At 42.1% G+C, this 23758-nt stretch overlaps 1 protein-coding gene across 6 annotated transcripts in view; it reads right to left on the minus strand.

Moving 5' to 3' along the window:
- adgrb2 (adhesion G protein-coupled receptor B2) overlaps positions 1–23758 on the minus strand; it is a 229502-nt gene that overhangs the window by 18113 nt on the left and 187631 nt on the right. For 2 of the 6 annotated variants that reach the window (XM_065947887.1, XM_065947888.1), the window contains 11 exons: positions 20305–20390; positions 18076–18174; positions 15269–15368; positions 13665–13736; positions 11311–11403; positions 9836–10093; positions 6833–6872; positions 6394–6408; positions 4186–4358; positions 3143–3856; positions 695–730 (listed from right to left, as the gene is read on the minus strand). In XM_065947887.1, coding sequence (XP_065803959.1) covers positions 695–730; positions 3143–3856; positions 4186–4358; positions 6394–6408; positions 6833–6872; positions 9836–10093; positions 11311–11403; positions 13665–13736; positions 15269–15368; positions 18076–18174; positions 20305–20390 — 1686 coding nt within the window. The remainder of the gene's footprint in view (positions 1–694; positions 731–3142; positions 3857–4185; positions 4359–6393; positions 6409–6832; positions 6873–9835; positions 10094–11310; positions 11404–13664; positions 13737–15268; positions 15369–18075; positions 18175–20304; positions 20391–23758) is intronic. The other 4 variants (XM_065947891.1, XM_065947889.1, XM_065947893.1 and 1 more) reach the window with 4 other exon arrangements.

The raw sequence follows: 23758 nt of genomic DNA on the forward strand, positions 1-23758 counted from the left end.
CCATTAAATTTGCCAGAAAAGTAAAACAATAAGCCATAGTCACTGTTAGTAGCTGGTAATCACACATACCTTCTATATGACCAATACATCTCCATTTTGGAGGGTGAATGTCCAGTCTTTAAAACACTTTGTGTCAAACGTAATTCCCTCCAAAAGGCAGCAATGCAAAGCGAGGGACTGTCTTTTATTGTGATAATATAGAGACTGGAAATTCACAGGACACCCAGGTCATTCTAACAAACAAAGGGACACACTGCCAAACCAATGTCGTTCCAACAAATATATAACCAGCCAATTGACTTTAAACACAGACTTGTTGATCCATAACTGTATTACTTGAATTCATTTAGACACAGAAAGCAATCTACTATCTGCTGTTTCTTCAACCAGGACCCCCACAAAGACATGACAACACTGTTTGGTGTGATTGTACATGTCAGTGGGATGTTTCGAGGATGCTGCAATTTAGTTAAAAAAATAATTTTATTGAGACAGAAAACAAGGCCATTGTTGGAGAAACAGCATACAAGGAGGGTCTAAAACAGTTTGTAGTTCTATTATGCAAGGGAAGAACAGGTGCTTGGGAGGGATTTAGCGATGCTTTTTGCTCCTCTATGCGTTACTCAAGTCCTGGCAGAAGCACAAGAAAAGCAGAGACAGGCTGATGACAGCGGGGAAAGGTCCGAGATCTTACCTCAAAGTCCAGCTCAGAGTACCGTACTCTTTTCCTCTGGAAGAGGATGGGGAGGGGCAGGGGAGAGAAGAAAGCATCAATGACCACCTCTCGACCACTATTGAACTTTAGACCTTCTTATAAATGTGTGGATCCCCCAGTGCCATTGTTCAGTAACTAGAAGATGACTAATGTGCACTGCCTCCCCAACATCGTACAGATATCCTTACAAATGTCAAGGCAAAAAGGCAAATGATTCAGTCTATTTCAACGTAATGAGATTAGTGAAGTGGAATAACACAGAATTAGAATGGAATAATAATTTCTCAGCTCACACACACCCTCAAATACAATCATTACAGCCCTAGCATATATATCATCTTCTTTGCTATTTTTGGAGATTTCGTTGGAGACATTATGATTAAAAAAAGCTGCAAAAGCCCCCCCACGAGAGATTGGTTTTCATCCCCCCCCCTAATCTTGTTTGGAACCCTCCACTTTCCTCTTAAGTGCCTCCACAGCTACAGAAAGTGGCAAGCAGGCCGCCAATTTAAAAAGCTGCAGACATTTCCAACTCATCTGGCCCTGACATTGCATTACGTTCCATCTCTGACTTCCCTATCTTGCTCTCGCTGTCTGCCAGATTTGCATTTGGCAGGCGGAGCGGCTGCTCTCCACAGTTAGTTAAAAGCTATATTCGTTTCTTGAAAGGGCAGAGTTGCTGATCTGATGCTGTGGCGGCCAAAAAAAAAAAAAAAAAGGTAAAGGAATGCAAACAGATAAAAGTGGCAGCTTCTCCCAGGAGATGTCCTGCTCACTTGGTGAAAGTCGCTACTCCCAAACATTCTGCAGTTACTACCCTCCTATGCAGAAATCCTTACCTTTGAAAGAGAGCAATTCCGTGTTTGACCTTGCTTTTTAACATGGTAGACATGCAACATACTTACAAGGTGTAATATATTGCATGTTTTGGTGGGGACACACAATGCAGTCATCAACTCAGTCATACAGAATGTGTAAGGAAACATTTGCTACTGCCATTTTCTGCTTTGATAGCATTATGGTCCTATAGCCAACCACAGTCACATCAATTCACACATTCAATGTGTTAACCTCAGCTCTTTCACAAACAGTTTTCCCACAAAGAGATACTAATAATCTACATTTCAATACTCACTGAAATAGTTTCCTATTGTATGACTAAAGGATAAAATGCTCCATGATACTTTCTCACGCCTCGACTACACCATTAAGATTTCAATTTATAAGCCTAACTAAAAATCTACAGTGAAATGATGACTGTGAGTACGTTTGCATGATCCCTCTATTAGGCATCACCATTTTTGAATTAGGGAGTTACACACTGCTGTGATTTAATCTTGAGAGGCACGCTCTGATATCCATCTCCAAATCAAGCACATTCAAACAGGGTGAAATTACAGCAGTAAATTACATCCCGTAGGTTCCCGTGCAGTTTTCTTTTTTTTTTTGGGGGGGGGGGGGGGTATTCAAGAGTGCACTCGTAGCTCTTCTGACAGTGATTTTTTCTGACTTTTAATGACTCGTCCTCAGCCCTCAAATGAAGCATCTGCACTTTTTCAGTCATTTTTATCTCTTCAATCAACCTCAACCTCAGCAACAGGCCACAGGGTTAGGTTACAACGTGCGCGTACATGTGTTTTAGTGTGTTTGTAACCGTGGGCTATGTTGTATGATGTGTGTGTTTGTGTGTAAAAAAATAAGGGGGGCTGAAAGACATTCGTATTTCCTCTGATCTGGTATATGTCTCAGTCCATCTGCTGGGCCACCTTGTACATAAAATGCACTGTCACACACACACACACACACACACACACACACACACACACACACACACACACACACACACACACACACACACACACACACACACACACACACAGACGCTGATCTAGGAAGAAGCTGTCCATCATTAGGAAAATAACTATTTCTAATGCTCATTGTCTCAGTCAGCAGCGGTATATATTACACAGCTGTCACCAATAGCAGTGTTTTAATGCAGACTTGTTCTTAGCCACTTTACTGATGTTTTATTGTTATGTCTTGGAACCACTGTGATAGTAAATATGTAAAACATATTTTAAAGTATTTGTGAGTGTAGTAGTGAAACTTGCATCTTATCTTTCTAAAGTAAAAATATATGGCAATAATTCCAATGGTGAGAACCTGAGATTTTCAAACCCCTTCAGGATGTCACATTCAATAATTGGAACCTTTTCCACAAAGAACTTTCCTTCACTTTGTCTTTGTTCTCTCATCTTTGTAACTTCACTGTTATATCAACACCAACACCGCCTACGTCACAACACCACCAACATGTCAATAACTTTAAACCATATGGAAATGCTGCAGTAAAAGGTGGATATGATAAATAGGCTTAACCCCAAGAGGGAAACCCTCTTTTCCCTCATCTGACAACCTCCTACCCACCTCCAGGGATCCTGCAGAGAGGCTGGTGTTTGCATTGGTGCTGCCCAGGTTGCGTGGTAGAGTCCTGGTTCTCTCCACTGTGGTTCCCCCGGTCAGAATCTGTCTGACCGATGGCCTCTGACCCGGCTTCAGCTGGAGCGAGTGCCCGTGGGAGTGCATGTGTCCTCCGTGGGAGTGTACAATACCCCCTTGAGCCATCATGTGGCCGTGCCCATGGGGCATGGTTTTGATCGTCCCGTAGGAGCGGTTCAGGTTCATGGCAATGTTCATGTCGCCCACACTTGATGGCACAAAATCCGCCGGGTAGGCCTCGCTCTCGGCTGGGTGCAGGGTGAGAGGAGAGGGAGGCGGTGGGAAGGGGGGATCATCCACTGCGATGTTGAGAGGCTTGTCCTCACCCCCCATCCCCAGGCCCCCTCCCTGGGAGGAGGACGCTGGAGGTTTGAGACTGACCGTCCTACGAGGTAAGACCATGTAGTCTCCCTCACCGCCTCCGCCACTTCCTCCTCCCCCTCCACTTCCTCCACTCCCGGCGCTCCCGTCCTGAGAGGTGTTGGAGGAGGTGGGGGGTCGAGCCCAGCCCAGGCCGCTCTCAGTGCACAGGTAGATTGGAGCCCCGCTGCGTTGTTGCCCCTGCTGTCGCTGCTGGTCCACGTTTACCTCCTTCTTTAGCGGCGTCTCGCTCAGCTCGTTCAGACCCCCTAGGGTTGGAACCTTGTGGAAAAAGCAATATTTCAGTATTCTGAGTTAACTTCCTCTAGCCTGATCTAATTTTTCATTTGACTCCGCAATCCTGATTCATCAGAGATAATCAAAATTCTGTCTTTCCCCTTCCAATTTAAATTGATTGTAGTTAAACTTTAAAGCCACTTTTTGTGTTTTTGTGTAATTATTGCTACTACTCAATGATCTTGAGGCATGGTGTTCTGGAGTATAATAATAAATTAAGTAAAATGTAGTGTTTTAGATTCAGAATAAGAATCAGGGTTTATTGCACAGTAGGTTTACTCAGACAATAAATTTATGTTTTTGGTATATCAGACCTGTACGATGAGGTTGGGAGGGGGGATGTTCCCAGGGAGGGAGCTAAAGTTGACCCCGACTCCCCCATCCTGATGGGCCGCCAGCTTGGGATCGTCCTCGTCATCCAGTGAGATGCGAGAGAGGGTCCCTGTGATGGTTGCAGGGTTACAGGTGTTCACCTCCTTGAATATGACTGGAGCGTGACGCGAGGAGAGAAGTGAAAACCGTGGAGAGGAGTCGTAGACAGGGAGGTAGTGAAGAGGAAAAAAGGAACATTAGACGGGGTTAGATGGAAATTGATAATGTTTGTTGCAGTGAGGTAGCAGAGACAGAAACATACGAAATGACTAACGTGCTGATGGAAGTTTGTTCATGTAGCTCAAAGGGAAAGTTTCACTTCTTATTTTGGGCTTTCTTGGCACACAGTAAATAAGACGAGTAGTTGTTTCCCTGTCACTGTGACCTTAAGTCTTGCTCCATCTCAAGATTTGCTGGTGAGCCAGGTTTTTTATTAGCTTGGAGAGGGACACAGTACAAAGTGCTGTGGTGTTAAAATTGGATTGAGCCAAATTCCCTCACTACTGAGTCCTACCCCAAATAGTCCTCAACACATCATTGTTCCTTTTTCCTGTGGCTTAATGTTTGGTCGATGTTTGAGATTCTTCTTCTATAACGTAATACTTCTTACAATGTCTTTAGGTTCACTTTCATGCTTGTTTTTTGAGTAGAAAACCAAAAACAGATCCTACACAATTTTCAAACAGTGTCTCTAAAATTAACTTATGACATGCTGATGATGGGATGTTTCATCACAACCTAACATCAATCTATCATCACAATCAAACACAAATCAAACTGTCTGGAGATTCATGCTGAATATCATGCCCATTCTGTCACCATCAGAGGATTCAATATTTACTATGTGGCCCCAAAATCCAGTTCTCAACCAAAGTGTATAGAGCAGACCTTTTCATGTTCACCGCATTGCTGTGACAAAATGTCAGGCTACACGTTTCATCAGAAGTTGAAGCTGGATCCTGCAGATTCTGACTAACCAGCGAGAACACTGGCAGAGTACAGAACCTGATATTTTCTCTGTTGTTATGTCAGTTGGATGCAGAGTGATGTGAAAGAACTGGACAGGACTTCTGACCAATCAGATCAATTCACTTATGCACCCAACATTGGATGAACAGCACGTGACCTATAGACAAATCCGGGGGTTGTTTCATGTGTCACTTTCTTAGGCACTTTGTGTAATACAAAATTATAGGATGACAGATTTTTTTTTTTAAGAGACTACTTCGTATACATGTTCATGCCAGGATGCGCAAATATATAAAAGTGAAATTAAATACAGCACCCTAGTCCGTCTACACACCCCACAATTATGAGAAAAATCCATCCTCTCCGTGTTTTGCCTCTACTTTTCAGAAAATGTGTGCTCAAACATGCCATTTGGAGATTTTTCCCTTTGTGACATCAAAAAGGGCAGTAACCCCTCCCCCAGGGGGTGACACTCCCACAGCTAGGTGTTTGTTCTGCCTTCTGAGTCTGCCTTCTCACCGTAAACAATAGGGCATGGAGTGAGAAAGCCCAAGCCACCCAAGCCCTTCCAGAGAGGGGCGTGGTCAGACACAGCTCATTTGCATTTAAAGCTACAGACACAAAAACAGCCTGTTCTGAGCAGGGCTGAAATAGAGGGCTTTAGGCGTTATCAAATACCGGATCAGAGTGGAAACTTCACTGACATGTTTTGGGGAGCTCTGAGACGTATTTAAACTTGTTGAAAAGGAGTATAATATGTGACCTTTAAATACCAAACGGTCCATGGTCGCTCAATTTGATCGCTATATAGGCCTATATATTTATTTCTTTATAAAACTAAAATTGATTGTTCCCTTTGTTTTTAGTGAATCAAGCTGTGTTTTTGTATTTGCACAGATGGCTTTAAACTTCTAAAGTTCCTAACAAGTTAAAAAGTCAAGATTTGAGTCTCATATTCTACCACTATTGTATTGACATTGATGTCAAGAAAAACACCTAAGAATTGAAATTGTTTACAATAAGTACAGTATAACATGAAAGTAAACAACTATGGTGCCGATGCAATAAATGGAAACCTTTGTACTTCCAGCTACAACCCGGATTAGTCTATAGTCTATATATTAAAGTCTAAAGGGGTGGACCAGGCATTGTAAAGGAGATCAGTTGGGTGCAAAACTTACATGGGTGTCCTCTCTCTGCAAGGGTGGAGGGGAGGGGGAAAGTGACTGTGTTATTATTTCAAATCACAACATAAACCAGATTGTGGTACATTTGTATTACATCCACAAACACACTCACACACACACACACACAGGACCATTGTGAAACATTTCTGAACACACTGAGGGGTGTTCTCATCATGCACAATTAAACACATTCTCATCCCAACATATGCTCGCTGAACACTTATTGGGCAGAATCAGTGTGATTGATAAAGCATAATAATTTGTGAACAACTGTGTGGGGATGTAGCCCATCATCTCCTGTCAGTGTTTCAGCATGCACAGCAGCGAGCTTAGAATGTAACAGACTCTTTGCAATGCTAATCCGGTGTTTGACAAAAAAAAAAAAAGGAAGAAAAGAGAATGGAAAAAAAATCATGAGAAAAGGAGAGCTCACCTGTTTGGCATGCCAAGTCCACATCCTTCTCAAAGTCGGTCTGAGAGAAGGAGGCATGACGGAAAGAAAAGAGAGACAATCAGTGTGTATAAGTTACATTGAACACATTAGTAAGGGAACAGGCCTGATAAGGGATTGGATCTTGAATGTGTATGCTGAATCCAATGACTCTGATGCTGTCATTTCTCCCTGTACAGAAGTATGTGATGTTTTGCAATGGTGACAGTTACTGTACAATTCAGTAACAAAGTGATTCCCTCTTTTGACAAGAACAAAAAAGACACCTTTAAGCCACTGCCACTTTTTGACACCCTGTGGACTAAGGAGAACATCTTATCGCTCCGCTGATCTTGACCTGTACATCCACAAGTCTTTTTTTCTAACGGAACCTGTCTTTAGATAATAACCGTATCAAGCACAGATGATTTTTTACTGTGGCAAATGTAAAGAATACACTTCTGTTTGTCTGACACTGACTGTATCAATACAGCATTGTTGCTGTTGGTCTAGTTTGAAAACTCCACCCAAGAGCTTTAATAAACAAATATTGGTGCAAAAATGTCATGGTAGTCATATCCTTCTGTGTGTAATGGTTCTTGGTCACTCAATATGATTGAAACATTATTTAAAGTCAAATTTAAGTTGATTTAATTCAGTTAAAGCTTTTATTTCCATTGTTTCAGCATCAGTATTAAACTAGCTAACACTCCTCAGTTATGAATTGTTCAGTTGCCATTCTCTATAGAGACCTTGGTCTTGTTTAGCTTTATAATTTGTTAATTAGAGTGATTAGATTTAATTTGCCGTTTCATTTTGTATTGTTTATCCCTCGTATTGCTTTAAACTCTGTGTATTTTTCTGGTCATGTCCCTGGTATAAGTCTATATTCCTTTACTTCCTGTTTATTTTCTCATGTATACCTTGTGTTTCTCTGTTCCCTGTGTGTGTATTTCCCTAGTCTTAGTGTTTCCTGTCTTATATTGTAATTATTGTCCTCACCTGTGTCTTGTTAGGCTCACCTGTGTCTGATTACCCGGTGTATTTAGTCTCTGTGTTCCCCTCCCTTCTGGTTCCATTCATACATCTACCTAACCATGTTCTGTGCTGTTTCCTCATGACTCCTATCTGCACTGTAAAGTACAAGTTTGAATGACAATAAAGAAAGTCTAAGTCTAAGTCTAAGTTACTTCTTTTAAACTTTGTCATGTATTTACTGATTACTTAACAGTCGCTTCGCTATCATCGGGATGGGAACAGGGCCAGAAATGTACACAGGAGCACAGCTATGATCTGCTGTTTAAGTAAAACTTTGCTGCCCTCAGCCAAGCTTCCTTTTAACTGAAAAAGAAATCCTGAACAATGCAGGAATATGCTGTTACTACTCAGGTCACTCATGTAGCTAGATGAAGTATTTTGAGGGCACAAAATTGTGTTTTTCTGCTTGTATGTAGAAAATTCACTTGAGAAAAGCAGGGTGGTATTACTCCACAGGGTAAATGAAACAAAGAAGAAGCATGTTATTTTCAAAATCGCCACCCCTCAAGTTTCTCAAACTTGAAAGTGAAGCTCATTGCTATGCAGATGTGGTCCTCGCTTCTCTCACGATAGAGCCTCCTCCTGTCCTCGGTGGGATTCACTGACAAAAGCCTTTGTTTGGATAATAAACTACAGATTTTAGACAGTTTGGGCACGCCACAGAGGCAAAGAGGAAGGGAGGGAAATGAAACACAGAGAGAGAGAGAGAGAGAGACGGAGCGACTGTGCGAGGGTCTCAGAGGAATGGAAAAGCTCTTAGTACGCAAATCACCCGCAGCTCCATAAATGGGTCTCAGCTAAATGGACGAATGCGGATATGAAAGAAAACTTCTCTCCCTCTCTTACTCCCAGTCCCTCATTCTCATCCAAATTGAGAAAAACAAATCATCTTTATTTTAACTATGAAGCAAACTCTCTGCAACAGCCTCGTAGGTTAAACACAGTGAGTCATCAAAGTCAACTGTTTTAGAAAAAACACCAAAAGGGAATAAGGCCCTATATGAGCCCTATACTGACTGAGTCATGCTCCTGAAGCAAAGAGCAGACTGTGTGAGGTTACTGTTGAAATGAACACCAAAGAAAACATCATGTCTTATATCAATGAAAATGCCCAAAGACAAATTACAGATACATATTTTGCATTACTTGCTACACGAGAAGTGCTAGTTCTTATACAACACAGCTAATACATACTACTACATTACATTTAAAGGTGAAATATGTAACTACACTTGATGGAAATTTTTGTTTTGTTTGTTTCCACTCTTGTTCTTGCTGAGATTGAGTAAAACTCTTTGTCTGTATGGCAATGATGAAAGTTTAAGCTAGCAGTGGATTAGCTATACTCAGACAGGAAACAGGCAGAAGTAGCTCGCTTGGCTGTAGCCAACCAGTGCCTCTTACCATATAACTTGCCTTTTTATATCTTGCTCCCATAAATTGTATTAAAAAAAACACATATTAAAATGACTTACTGTGGTTTAATTGGGGTGTTTCTGTTTTACTATTTCTTTGCCATTAAGTGATCTTCAGGAGAAATTAGCAACCTGATGTTGACAACAAGACTTCAGAGAGGTCACTGTGCCTGGTCAAGAAGTAGTCTGGCACATAGTAAACCTTCAGTCATAATACTATGATGAATAAAACCACATTAAATTAAGTAAATGAAAGAGCAACATGTTTATTAGCTAGCTTAAAAGTGTGTACCCATTTCCTGTCTTTGCGCTAAGCTTAGCTAACCAGCTGCCGGCTTTAGCTCCAAATGAAAGGCACAGACATGTTAATGGTATATATTTTTTCACCAAACTATTAGAATAATAGCTTAATAAATTAAAGTGTTAATCTATTAAAGAAACATTTGTACATATTTGTTATGAACATATGGCTTTACACATTCCACCTTTCTACATCTACGTGCTCTGCTATTCATAATGACTAATATTCGGTTTAATTCAACAGGTAACATACTGGTCTGCAGCCGATGTGGTTGTGAGCGTGGTTATGGTTATGAACGTGGTTGTGGGAATTGTTGAGGGTGGGGGTATGGTTGTGTGCATAGGTCATGGAGTGGCTGTGCTCCAGGCCGTGGTTGCTGCGGGGCAGACTGTGGTGACAGGCCTGCTGGCACGCCGGTGGGAACGTCTGCAAGTGACAACCCGACAGGCTTGATGTGCCGTAACGCAGAGAGCCACACTGCTGCCCACACTGGCCCACAAGTGGACCCTTCTGATGGCATGAAACAAACAAAAATCAATGAAAAAAACATAACGTTGAAAGGTTAAAAGCAGACATTTAACCAGTTTTGGAGAAAGAAAAAAGCTAATTAGATTTTTTTTAAAGAAAATTTTGACTTGGTGTAGTAATGTTATGCCTCTAACTTCCAGGGGTTTCTAATGTGAATAAGGCGGGAACACCTGAGAGGATGGCGTGCAATGTAATTATGATTGAGGTACAACTGGATGCAGTTTTGCCAAATTATCCATCATAATTACAATCCTCAAGGGTATTTTGTTTCTCACACGGCTCTCCATGCAAGTTCTTTTTTCTCCGAAAACATCTCCTCAAAGTCATACACATTAAGAATCCAAAGCCTGAAGGAAACTTAAAGGTTTTACCAGCTGTCTTCCAGAAGCAGTTGGCATAGAAACTAGCATTCCCTGTGAGCTGTGTGTAAGATATAGCAATGCATTTAACTCTGGGAATTTTTTTTTAAAAGCACAGTTAGACTGTAAGTGTTCCTCTTGGTTATGAAAACACAGACGAGAGAAAGTGTCATTATGGGTTCTCTGAGTGAAATGATGGCTCTGAAGTTTAATCTTGATAACCTCAGAGGGGGCGTTCAGGAACTCATAATCGTTACCGCAAACAGGTCTGAGGGAGAAATAAAGGGAATAGCGCTGGGAGAGTAGCTCTTGCAGTGTGACCGCTCTGACATTGGCACGGCAGTTCAGGTCTGTATGATTTATCACACTATTAGTCACATTTGGAACACATGCAATAACCTTATGGGAGCGCTACGCTCTTCAAATAAAGACGGAAAAGCTCAGGTTAAGAGTAAATAAAAGTGCTGAAGATTGGGTTTTCTTAATGCATGAAATGCTGATGGCAAAATGCACATTTTAAATTAAGATTAACATTGATTTAAGCAGGATTTTTAACTCTTTAGTTACACTTTTACACTATAGGAAGTTAGTTTCAGTCTGGGAGTGAACATTTGTAACCATTGGCAATGAAATCAAACAATTTTGAGAACCTCAACATGCAGAATGAGAAGAATAATGACCCCTGTGACGGGAAACAAAAAATGGTTATGGAAAGTCTGAGCACGTCAATAATGGCAATCATGTCTTCCTGCTATTGGAGTTGCAGCTTCTAGGAAGCTCCAGACATTTAATGTTGGTCTAATGAATAGCAATGTGGGATGAAATGGAAATGCTATTCACCATGATCTGCACCTGTCCATTCTTGCAGGAGTCGGGTGAGTTTTCGCTGTCGTCTTTACATCCCCCCATCCGACAGCGCACCGCATCCTGAACCTGGGTTGGAATAAAGGATGATGGGGAGAGGAGGGGGTTGAATATAGAAAAAGGAAAAAAAAAAAAAGTTGGGAGGAGGTGGGGAAAAGAATGATGCAGGGACGATGCAAAGGAAATAAGTTAGTGGAGGAACTTTTACTTCAGTTGTTTTGGCAAATACTGGAGCATGGGGAGCTCAATCTTTAGATATTCTTTAAATTCATGTTCTTCAACACTGCACATGACAGATGTTCAGTGAATATTAAATTACGTGAAAATGGTAAACAAAGCGTGTATATTCTCCCCTAAGTAGCTCAGCTTGTAGCTTACATAAGAGACAGCAAGCGGTATAGAAAGCAGTTCTTCAAAGGGGCCTATTTGAGCCATGTGAGATCAGTGGCACACAGTTCTAATTAAAACCAACAGCACGGTATATAGATGCTCTAACCCCTGGCGCCCCTACCCAGTGTCATCTTCTGCTTCTTCTTCTTCTTCTTCTTTATCCTCCCACATATGGTGTCGAAGCAAACACACACCAGCCCACTGTCAAAGAAGTGGTTCCTGGGAGCAGCTCAAAAACACGTGGAATGGGTTTCACAGCCCACTCTGAGATTCCACCCCCCCCAGACGCTGCACTATAGATAGCCTGGATCTTTCCCGAGGAGCAACATAATTTTTCAATGTTGATGCTGTCAAATCCCGTATGATTTCCCATTGGTGGAAACGAGGGCTTGTTGAATAAGCTGTGCAAGTGCATCTCCTCTCTTGCTGGGCGGTCTCATCTGTGTGTGTGTGTGTGTGTGTGTGTGTGTGTGCGTTCTGCAGTTGGGGTAAACTAGAGTAGAATCCATGTCTGATAAATGCTGCATGAGCTGGAGTATTGCCTCCATTGTTTCCTTCCGTCTGTCTCTTCCCTCTATGTCCATACTCATCCTCTGCAGTATTTCCTCCCCATTCTGTCAGTGTGTACATTGGCACCCACTGCAGCTTATTCCAACTTCAAAGTGGAGAGCGCCTCTATGGGTCCATACCTCCCTCTCCATTTCCTCCTCCCCTACTATCATCCCCTGCCACGCTCTTGAAACACGTCCCCCCCTCCCTCCCCCTTACAGATCTCTGCATGCATTCTTTCACATTTACCTCTATCCCCCTTTCTTGCAATAAAACCATCTCCTTTCCCTTGTTTTTACCTCTCCTGCTGCCTTGCTAATCACAACGCCTTTTACGTCGCACATGTTCATTTTGCCTCGCCCCCTTTTTTTCCTCGACTGATCTCAGCAGGCCGGCTGTGCTTTCATTCTCAGCCGCTACCTTTCAAAGCAGCGAGCGCAATCTAGGAGGGCGACACGCTGCTGCGCTTCCCTGGCATGTTCTGTGTCTGTATTTTGCATCACACAATATCACACTATTCTTTTGTTTTTGCACCATAATGCTTCATCATATCCCCCCCCCCCCCCCCCCTCAGTGCTCCCCCTCCTGTGTGGCCCTCCCTTCTGCTATTGTTCTGCAGCAGCATTTACTCGCTCTCTATATATTTCAGGAGATTTTCATACATTTAACATAAATCATTCTTGGATTTACTGTACCTTTAATCCATGCTGCTTTTGTGATACTGATGTAATACAGCTGAGTGTTCCAAGCATTTCGAAATCCACATAAACTATGCAGCGCATTCAATATCTCAATGATCTCTTGTATAAAGGCAAGGCTGTGTGCTGTGTGCATGCACCAGCAACAGATGGCTTATTTACAGTTAAGAGAAACAAATGATCTCCATTAATTGTCGCTGGTGTGTTAGTGAGTCAGGCCATAGCTAACTAAGTGTGTGCAAATGTCTGTCTCAAGGGCAGAACTACATGTGTGTGCACAATGAGTATAAAATTCAGCATCCCAGAGGGGGGGGGGGCACAGCAAAGCAAAGCCTGTGGCCAAATAGGCACTAGGAGGTATTAGTTAAGGACTTATCGTCTTATTCCATACAGCATCTTCATAAGCTCCTTAAAGCAGCCTCGGATCAGACGGACAATACTCCACTATCAAACTGCATTATGAAGGGGAAAAAAAAGAAGAAGAAGAAGAAGCAGCGCTGGACATAAATACCATGCTAATCCTTCTCGTGTCTGATCCGCTTGTGCCGTGCCCTGTCTCCACGCTGACCCGGCAACTAACCTGACATTTGCCGACATGAATCCCACCTGTCACAGGGAGTCAGTGTCGCCGAGGTCACCGCGTGGTGCCGAATTAGAAATGTAAGAGCTCAACACATGTCTGGGAACACTCACCTCTCTGCGCATTGCACAGTGGACGGTGATGATGACGAAACCTTGGACCGAGTCAAAGACGGCAAAGAGGACCTGGAGGAGACAGTAAAACATTTGCGTGTAAATTCTTTGCACTTCCTTTAAAGATCTGTATATTCCCTGCATTTTAGACTACATCGAACGTCTCCTCTCCAACAAAAGCTATAAGCACACAGCTGCCTACATTGTAAACCTGATTTAGGTTTGTTTTGGGGTTTTTTTTGGCCGGAAGGTTCTGTTGTCTCAAACTGTGTCGCGGGCTGAGATGTATCAGCATCTCTTGAAACACTGTTTACAGTGACAAATCCTTCCATCACTGCTGTGACGATCCCTTTTTTTTTTTTTTTTGTGACTTCTGTACATCTGCGCGACTCCTGAGCCAAAAGGAAAACATGTATTACACTGACAACCAGCAATTGTAAGATGTCAAGCCAGTCGTGGCTGTGGTTAAACTACACATTTAAGAATTTAGTATCTTGGATGTGGTGATTTTTGTGTCCCGTCTTTTCTCTGTCTTGACATATTTGAGCACATTTCTTTCATATTTCATGGTTGGGTAAAAATTAGAAAACAATTCTTGTGACAGGCTTGAAGTGTCTGTAAGGCACTGATTATACCTGTTATTCTGTGACGTATAACTAAGTAATCATTACAGAGGGACTGACATGCGACTAAATTAGTCATGTTTGTTCAAATTAAATCATGACAGTTTGTAGACTTTTTTTTAGCAATGAAATGAAACCCTCTGTTGGTCTTTGATACGTGCTTCACGAATGTGAATTCTTTATTCTAATGTTGTGAAGTATCAACCATTCTAGGGACACACCACGTATTAGACACCAGTGTTAAGTGTATTTTGCATATGTGACCTTTGACGTTGCTATCCTGCTGACTTATTATTTTCTCCAACAAAGATTGCATTTCACAACCTTTATTTAACGCAATGCATGCAGCATGATCTAAGCTTTCATCATTTGTTTGGATTTATTTAACGTCTTTACTTCATTTCCTTTGATGGTGTTTTTCACTCACAGGTTTACGTACATGTTTCATCCAGTTTAATGAATTACTTCATCATCTACATTTGGACATTAGTTAAAAAATTTATCAAGTTTAATTTCCATCTTTTGATGTTAATTTTGTCTTCAATCATTTGCATTTATTTTCCTCTTTTTTAAAACGTTGAGCATCATTTCTTGCTTGAAAGTCTCGATAGGAATAGTATTACTTTCATTATTACCATCATTATTTTAACGGTTTAAAGTCATAAAATGTCATGCCGAAGGCCCCTTAAACTAAAGAGTGGCAGGTGTTTAGTGTTTAGGAAGTGTTGTCATATTAGCCAGAGTATATGTATAACTATCAACTCTCCCAAAAAAGACAAAACTGTATCGATATAGATTTCACGTTCCTTGCTTCAGCACCCTGACCATGTCTTCTTGTGACAGAAGTCTCTCCATGCAACATCCACTTTTTGAAGCCACACCCCTCTGTTTTGAAAGCACATTCTCCATGGCAGCGTCGCAAGTTGAAATGTGCGCGAGTCACGCTACGTTAACATCTGATCGTATTATGAGAAACATCACCTGGTAAAGTGTGGAGCGGCGGTCGGTTATGGCCAGCACGGCTGACATCCAGGTTAATGCTAACAGAGGAAGAACGACGCAGGAGCTCCACAGAGATGCCCTGTCAGAGAAAGAGACAGACAGGCAGAGGAGGAGGAGGAGGAGGAGGGGGAAGAGGGGAGGAAGGAAGGAAGGAGAGGGAACAAAGGGTTCAGTCTAAAACACCACCAGTCAGCTCTGTTAAGTCACATAACTCCACTTAAAACTCCCTCACACACAAACACACACACACACGGATCAGTCATAGGTTCAGTGGTGGGCAATTTGCAGCTGATTGGCACACGGAGGTTTGTATCAGACTTAATATTCTAACTGAGAGGTGGAAGATGATGTGTAATCATGTAGATAGTTATGAGACTGACAATTGCTCACAATTACATGGTTGATGCACTCTAAGTGTCATGCTGGTGGACTACGAGACACCAGGCAGCGGGGCAAATGGGGGGGGGGTGGGGGGTGAGTTGAGACAGTCCATTGACAAGCACTGACATGGGGGTTCCTGAGGAGTAAGTGTGTGGGATTCTGTGTGTGTGCATGTAATCGGTCGAGTCAGACCCCAATTTAAATTGTTCATGCGGTTTGAGCACACATTCATGGTTTTATAGCTGTCAGTCTGACAGACAGGCAGCTCTGTGTAACTACACTGAGGAATATTTGCGCCCTTTTCGAGGTGTGTGGCCAAAGTAAAAAATAATGAGAGAATAAAGGGAAAGAAAGCCGAAGCTGTGCCGTCCTGTCGTTAATGTGTAAAAGTCAGCGCTGCTGGAGATGGTGGTTTGAAATACACAATAGGCTGTGGTTCAGTGTAGCTTATCCACTCTGTGTAGCAGGAATTTTCTAGCTTCCACATCACCCAATAAACTCATGATAACCAACACCTTGAGGGTGCATAATACCATTTTTAACTTCTGAAGAAATAATTAGGGTTAGTATGTTGTGTTTTCTACATGTTAAGCTGTTTTTTCTTAATAAGCTGTAACTTAGTTCTTCTGGTCATTCCCAAGGGTTTTGACTGTAACCTGACTATTATCATTCCAAGGGTTTAATGCAATGGTTATTTTGTTCACTTTGTCCAGTTTGTAGAACAAGTCATGGAAACAACTTTTCAACAGGGTCCTTAAGCGTCAAAGTGTAAAAAAGTAATTTGGTTCCCTGTTATCGCTTCGTCAGCAGAAAGGACTAAGCATCTTACGGTGCTACAGATAATGAAGGAGTGACACCTTGTGTTTTGAAGCTTGTGCTGTGGACAATTCAAGAAGAACTACAAAGATGGGGGCAAACATGAACATCTTTTTTTTTTTACAGCTTCAGCGAAGATATTCCTACATCAGAGATCAGCTAAGGGCTTTTGGAAAAAAGTCAACAATGGCTCCGCTTGTTCTCGGCGACAACTACGGTGAGGGGGGGGGGGGAAGCCTGATACAAAGCTGTTACTGCAAATAGGCAATCTCATCCCATTACCTTCCAATCACAGTGTCCAACGATCCAACAAAAGGAGCTAAGAACAGAGGTGCTGCTTTAAATGGAGCACTCTTCCAAAACAAACACAAAGCCGTAATGAGTGATTTGTCCAAGGACATAGTTAAAAAGGAACGGGAGTGTTTTGCAGCAGTTAAACAGGAGGAGGGTATTTCATTAATAGACTTGGCAGCACTGAACATGAAACCATGACAACCACACTCCTACTATGAGTAAGAGAACAGTTTTTTGTTATTATTTTTTTATTTTTTTACACCTTCTTAGAGGCAACCACACAAAAAAAGCTGGTTGGGAGATTGAGAGACACCTTTAGATTAAACACTGGAAAAAAAAGGTGTTGGGATGTAATTGTGTGACATGTCAGCATTGGTTTTTAGGATTACTTAGGGTCATATGCTGAAGAAATGAAGCGCAAGTTGAAGTCATTTATATACTGCACTTTCATGAAGTTTGAAGATTTTTTTTTTCTTGAAGCAGGAGCAGGAAGGAGAGCGGTACAAGTAAATGCAAGAATGAAGCTAACTTTATTCGAACTGTTTCTCCTTAATATGGGACTAAAAGTTCCAAAAATGACTGTGTTGAGTCATGTTTTCTAAAACTGAAACTCAGAGTCTTGTATTCTCAAAGCTCTAGTAGAGTTTGGATGTCATTGGCATCATTTCTTAGACTTGACAAAGCTCCCTCCAGAGCCAAAAACAAAAAAACATTTCACTGATTTCACAGAGATCACAGAGACGTATCTGCATCCCCAGCAAGTATGCTGCACTGATATAGGTATGCAAGACGTCTGAAAAGCTTTGGCAGGTTGGAAATCTGATGTGCTACCTGTTACTCAGAGTTCAAAGTTGGGCGCATTCACCACATGCCATAATATAATGAGCCAGGTTTAGACAATTACAACACAGTATTAGTGACATTGTGCAGCCCTGATGTGTTAAAGCCTCCACAATAGCGCACTACAAACAAGTTAAAGCAAACTCTAAAAGTGATTCATAAATAGTGTTTGACACGGGTCAGGTTTTTTCGCACAGTACGAGTCGAGGAAAAATTCGCTTTAGATCAAAACATGCTCTCATTAAACAGTGGCGGCTTGCAGTGCAGGTGATTTTTCCTTTCATAGTTTGTTTTTGTAACCAGACAAGTCTGAATGTCATCCTGCATCATTACCAACAGCCAGAGATTAAAAGGATGGAGGAGAGAGAGAGACAGAAGATGATGGAAGGTAGGAGAGAGCAAGAGAGAGAGAGAGAGAGACAGAGAGAGAGAGAAAATGATGAAGATGGACTAACATGGCGCTGCTGGCAGTAGAGCTGGACATAGCGGTGCTCGAGATCACGCCACACTTGGAGCATTTCAGGAGCAGTCGGCTACGCGCCTCCGCCGGGACACTTTAGGACGTGCAAACACACACACACACACACAAAGACACACAAACAAACACAATTCACAAAACCATGGGGGTGGGGGGGGGGGGAGGAGGAGGAAGGGGGAGTGGGGATGAGGAGGAGAGACAGGTTCCAGGTATGGTAACAGGTGAAAGTGAAGATGTCACATTTGCGGAAAAGAAAAACAAAAAAAAGTGGAGACAACAAACAAAGGGAGGGTAAAAGAAATAAAGGGGGGGGAAGTGGGGGGAGGGAGAAAAGAAAGAAAGGCAAATTAAAACCAGATCTGAAAAAAGTAGCAGTAATGAATAAACAGTCAGATAGATCCAGAGCAAGTAGAAAGTGAGACGGACATTTGCGATGTTATAACAGAGTCGTGTGGATTAACAGATTACAGTGACACATACAAGAAATACAGCCACCAAGTGTGTGCGTTATTGTTGTGTACAGTGTGTGTGGCTTTGCACGATGAAGCGTGAGAGGGGTGCAACAGGAAGGGGAAAGACTCCTCTGGTTGTGTGCTTACAGCTGACTTCTCAAATAGATAAAAAAAACAAAAAAAAAGGTGTGTGTGTGTGTGTACTGTATATAGTGATGCAGAATGATAGGGCTATGCACGCTATGGTACATTAGCGCCCCATCACAGCTCATTGCCTTAGAGCCAGCCACATCCCCGCGGCTTCATATGAAAATACATTACACTAATGACAGCCCGTCCTGTTAGCAAACGCCGCCGACTATTACGGCGCCTACGAGCACGTCAAGATGTTTGCGCGTACACGGAACACACACTTCTACGAATCTGAGATGAAAAGTGCTTAATAATTGGATAACACTGATGACTTTTTCCTGGAACAAAGATAGGTACATCTGTTTGTGTGTGTGTATGTGGGCGTGTTTGTACACATCGAAAGCTTTAATCTCGGCTGAGTCACCAGGAAACAAAAGCTAATCAACCCCCCAGAGAGGCAGTCTGAGCTGTTAACCCTTTCAGCCAAACACAAATTATCAATTTCAATTTGCACAAGAATCAGAATCATTGGAAGAAAATGTAATGACAGAGAGAGAGAGAGAGAGAGAGAGAGAGAGAGAGAGAGAGAGAGAGAGAGAGAGAAAGCCAAAAAAGAGAACGAAAACGAGAAAACAATGAAATCAATTGGTATGGAAATGAAAGCATGGATTTTCCTGCAAGAGCTGGAGGAAACTCCGTTCTTGGGATTAGCGAAGACGATGAACGACTTGACGTGAAGTAGAAGTAATGTTGAAGGTGGATTCATATGCATGCATGTCTGATATGTGTGCATATATACAGCATGTGTGTGCATGATTGTCTGGAAGAATAACAGAGAGAAATGGTATCGGATTTCAATAGTGCGTTTGGTTTTATCCATCTAATCCTGGTGTTTATAATACATAATGAGCTTTCCATCTGCCATTGATTTTCAAATCTGAGCTATTCATCTACATCACAGCAAGAACGTATATATGTGGAATTGGTTGGCAATTTCTAATAGAATTCACCGAGCATCACAAAACAACACATGTCTTGTCATTTTGTCGCCAAAATGGGGGTTGTTTTTTGTTGATTGGGGCGCAGGTGTACACAAAGGTGTGTGTGTGTGTGTGTGTGTGTGTGTGTGTGTGTGTGTGTGTGTGTGTGTGTGTGTGTGTGTGTGTGTGTGTGTGTGTGTGTGTGTGTGTGTGTGTGTGTGTGTGTGTGTGTGTGTGTGTGTGTGTGTGTGTGTGTGTGTGTGTGTGTGTGTGTGTGTGTGTGTGTTCAGAGACGCTAGAAAACAGTTTGAGTTAGCTGCCATGAAATTGTCGTCTCCCTGAGATTGTGCCTGACAGACGGTGAAATGTATCTAATGCAGCAAATTTGTAGTCATTTCCCACCAAAGATTGAGTAGATTGATGAAGTTGTGTTGATGTAGTGTGTGTGTGTGTGTGTGTGTGTGTGTGTGTGTGTGTGTGTGTGTGTGTGTGTGTGTGTGTGTGTGTGTGTGTGTGTGTGTGTGTGTGTGTGTGTGTGTGTGTGTGTGTGTGTGTGTGTGTGTGTGTGTGTGTGTGTGTGTGTGTGTGTGTGTGTGTGTGTGTGTGTGTGTGAGGTGCTGAGAGTTTAGGAAGTGAACTTACCCCGCTCGCTGCTTTTTAGACTTGTCTGAGATGCCGTCTCGAGACATGAGCTTGTTAAACACCACGATTCCAATGAGCATATTCACCTGCATTGAAAAAAGAGAGGAGAGTTTGATCAGGATTACTGTAAGGGTTTGAGGATTGCCAACAGGGATTACTTTCATACGCTCTTTAACAGCTTTTCAATACGTTTCAGGAGATGGAAGATGACTTTTTAATTGTCTCACAGACTCCAGACTGAAAGTGAAGCGACAGTGTTTGAGCTGTCAGAGATCTCGGGCTGACTCCCTCCTGTGCAACACAAGCTTTTTTTTTCAAACATCTGTTACATATAGTTTAAAAACCATTTTAACAACTGCAATTCAACCTGTCTGACTTTGTGATGCTAATCGGGCGCTGTGTGCTTCGACATCAGAGGCACGGTTAGAATATTTCTCAATAAATGACCTCAAATCTAAACATTGTTAAAACATAACATCATTCCTTTATATTATAACTTGCAACACCACATTTTGTCAGTCACTCCTATGATAGTCTTATGAGCTAGGACTATTTTCCTCCATAGATTCAACAATGCTAATGTAAAAGCAGCATAGCTTGTTGCCACCAGTGGCACAACAGATAACACCATTGTGGGCAATAATCCATTAAGTGTGTAAGGATAAAATTGGCCCAACTTTGAACGTCTCTAAAATGTACTTGTCAACAAACAAAAGTTGTGTTAAACTTCTGAATGTATCCTTACATTGCATGAGCTAATAGTCTTCTCCTCTTGCGTTTGCCAGTGTTTTGGTTTCTTTGCGTATTGGCGACACCAAGCATCAATCAGTGGAAAACCACTGACCTCTACTTTTTGGAAAAATCTCTTCTTTAATTGCAAACTTTTTCACAGAGCACTGTAAAGCATTGGGTTAGTTCTGTGTGAGCACAATATATGTGCTTATATTAGCCCTTTTTACAATGAGATTCCATCACAGCCAGAGGCATTTCCAGAGGCTTGGCCAAGGGTGGCATGGACCCCCCCTTGTAATCTTATTGGCCACCCCAGGTGCCACCCCAAATTTATTCACTGCGATTGGTCATTTGCCTTGACAGAGGTAGGACTTCCGACTCTGGCAAATCCACCATGCAGGCTGTGTTTCAACAGGCAGCTCATTGTTTTCAGTGTGCAGATTATTTTAAATACTTAAAATGTTGATCTTGGTCGTACTTTTTTTTTTTTAGTTCTTGAAGAATTAAGCTCACAAGATGTATATGCTGCCATCATCTAATGTTACTTAAAAGTCGATGTGATTTGTGCCGAAAGAAGGAGTAAGTAAATGTTCTTTATTCATGTGTGTGCACACAAAACTCAGGCCACCCTTACAGGTCAGTGCCCCAGTTGAGCCAACCTCGTCCAGAAAGTCTGGACACGCCCTGGCCACAGCGCCGTAACAAAGCTCCGTCGTTAAGACACCTTTTGTACTATGACATTGAACTCAGTGTAAAGAAACAGTGGAAGCTTTACATACACACACAGTGCTTTTTGGTTCAGCCAGCTCTGATGTTACGCCCAACCCTTACGCCTCTGTGATATCTCCATTGATGGCAAGAGGTAACAGTGTAAAAGGGGATCATGAGAAATCACATTAGCGTGTTCAATTATACTTAACAATTAAAGGCTCATTCAGCTTCATAGAAGTTCATGTCCAATCATATCCCTGTCGGAACATTTTTTTCACATTATGATCTAATAGGTTCATGACCCTGTTTACGCCCATTCCAGTGTTTCACTTTCACTACAACAACCCTCTTCTAATGGGGTGTTTTGTATTCTTTCATCAGCTAAGATTTATGTTCATGTTTGTTTCTGTTTTATGGGATTACTCCTTTCAGTAGCGCTCTCTCAAACAGCAGGAGCTTTTATCACAAATGTTTGGCTTACTTAAGAAAAATGGGGTTAAAATATTTGTGTCTCATCCCGGCTTCCCTAACTAATGAGGAGTCCACGACTAAGCCTGCCAAACATCTGGCCATAGTGACCCACTGATCAAGATTCTATTAGATACACTGACGTGCACACAGATCTGCGCCAAGGTTTGCCACATGCAGACCTCTGCCTTGAAATCCTGCCCGATTTGGAGATTTTCCATGCTGGCGACATGTTCCTTCTAATCCTTCCAACATTCACTCATACTCTGTCTTTCGCCCTGTATGGGTTCCTCTGTGGAGCCTCTGTTTGGTTATTCATCTGCAGATGTCAGCAGTGAGGTGAATTGAAGATAAAAATGACATTCATTCATACATATACTGTGTATTCAATGCATGTCTACACTAACAAGGTCCTAAAGTGAATGTCTGCCTCGATTCTTTCCTTCATCTGTCACCAAGAGCAGTATCTGGCTAATGCTGGTGATTGTTTTATGGATTCCATACACGCTTGCTAGAAATCCTATAGGAAAGAGCATTTAAAGTCTGGCTTTCATGCGGTCAGTCAAACTCCCTGTTTTGCTGAAGGCAGATTTTTGCTTGAAGCCTCTTTCTTTGCAACATCTAGAGTACATCTGGCAGCTTTTGCAAATTGCTCGAGAAAAAACTCCTTCCCTCTGATCTCCTTCCCTCTTATGTGTGCGCCGCTGCTGGGAAAAAAAAAACAAAAAAACTACTTTCCGATGTGCCGGATTGTGAGAGACTTATTGTCATGCCAGTCATTTCTGGCCCCAGCTCTGTTAGTCAGCATCATCCTGCTCTGCTATTTGCCCAAGGCCAGGTTCATTAATTAGAGAAGATTCCTGTGGGAAGGTCTGCCTTTCTCTGCCCAGCGTCCCACACTCATTACAGCTGTTTGTCAGAGTCGGGGCCCCAGCAACAACACCGGGGGGCCGGGGACCATTACAGCATCTGGGGTGTGGATCATACATTGTGGAGGAAGCGATGATGTAAAGTAGGAAATGTTCCAAGAAAGACGAGTCAATGACAAACAAAGAGAAACAACATGCCCTCTGATTTATAATGGCTTTGACCTTTGGACTCATATATAGAGATTAAAAGTGTAACAACTTTTTTTTTAAAGCTGCTGGAAATTGTGCCTGGAATATTAAAGACTTATGCAAGGCCAAGGTATCATGCATTCATCATTCAGCTTGTTTCTTCAGTTCCCATAACTGCGTTGTCATGGCAGATCATGTTTTGATTGACATCTGCCTGGCCCATCTGTCATCTGTGTAAGAGTCAAAGAAGGCAGCAGAATACCTGCCGCATGAATATTTTTTATTGGTCACTGAATGGTCAAATACAAATCAAGCTCAGCTGAGATGCCCATTTTAGTTCTCAAAGTTATTTTTGCAATGCTAAGTGATTAGCATGTGCTTCATTATAAAGAAGCCAAACGGGCCTGCAGATACTCAACAAAAGTACAACATCAACTGCTCCGACCAAACTGCCAGGGCTGAAAACTGCGGTTGGCATTTAATGG

This window comes from Labrus bergylta, chromosome 19, assembly GCF_963930695.1.
Source record: "Labrus bergylta chromosome 19, fLabBer1.1, whole genome shotgun sequence".
NCBI lineage: Eukaryota > Metazoa > Chordata > Actinopteri > Labriformes > Labridae > Labrus > Labrus bergylta.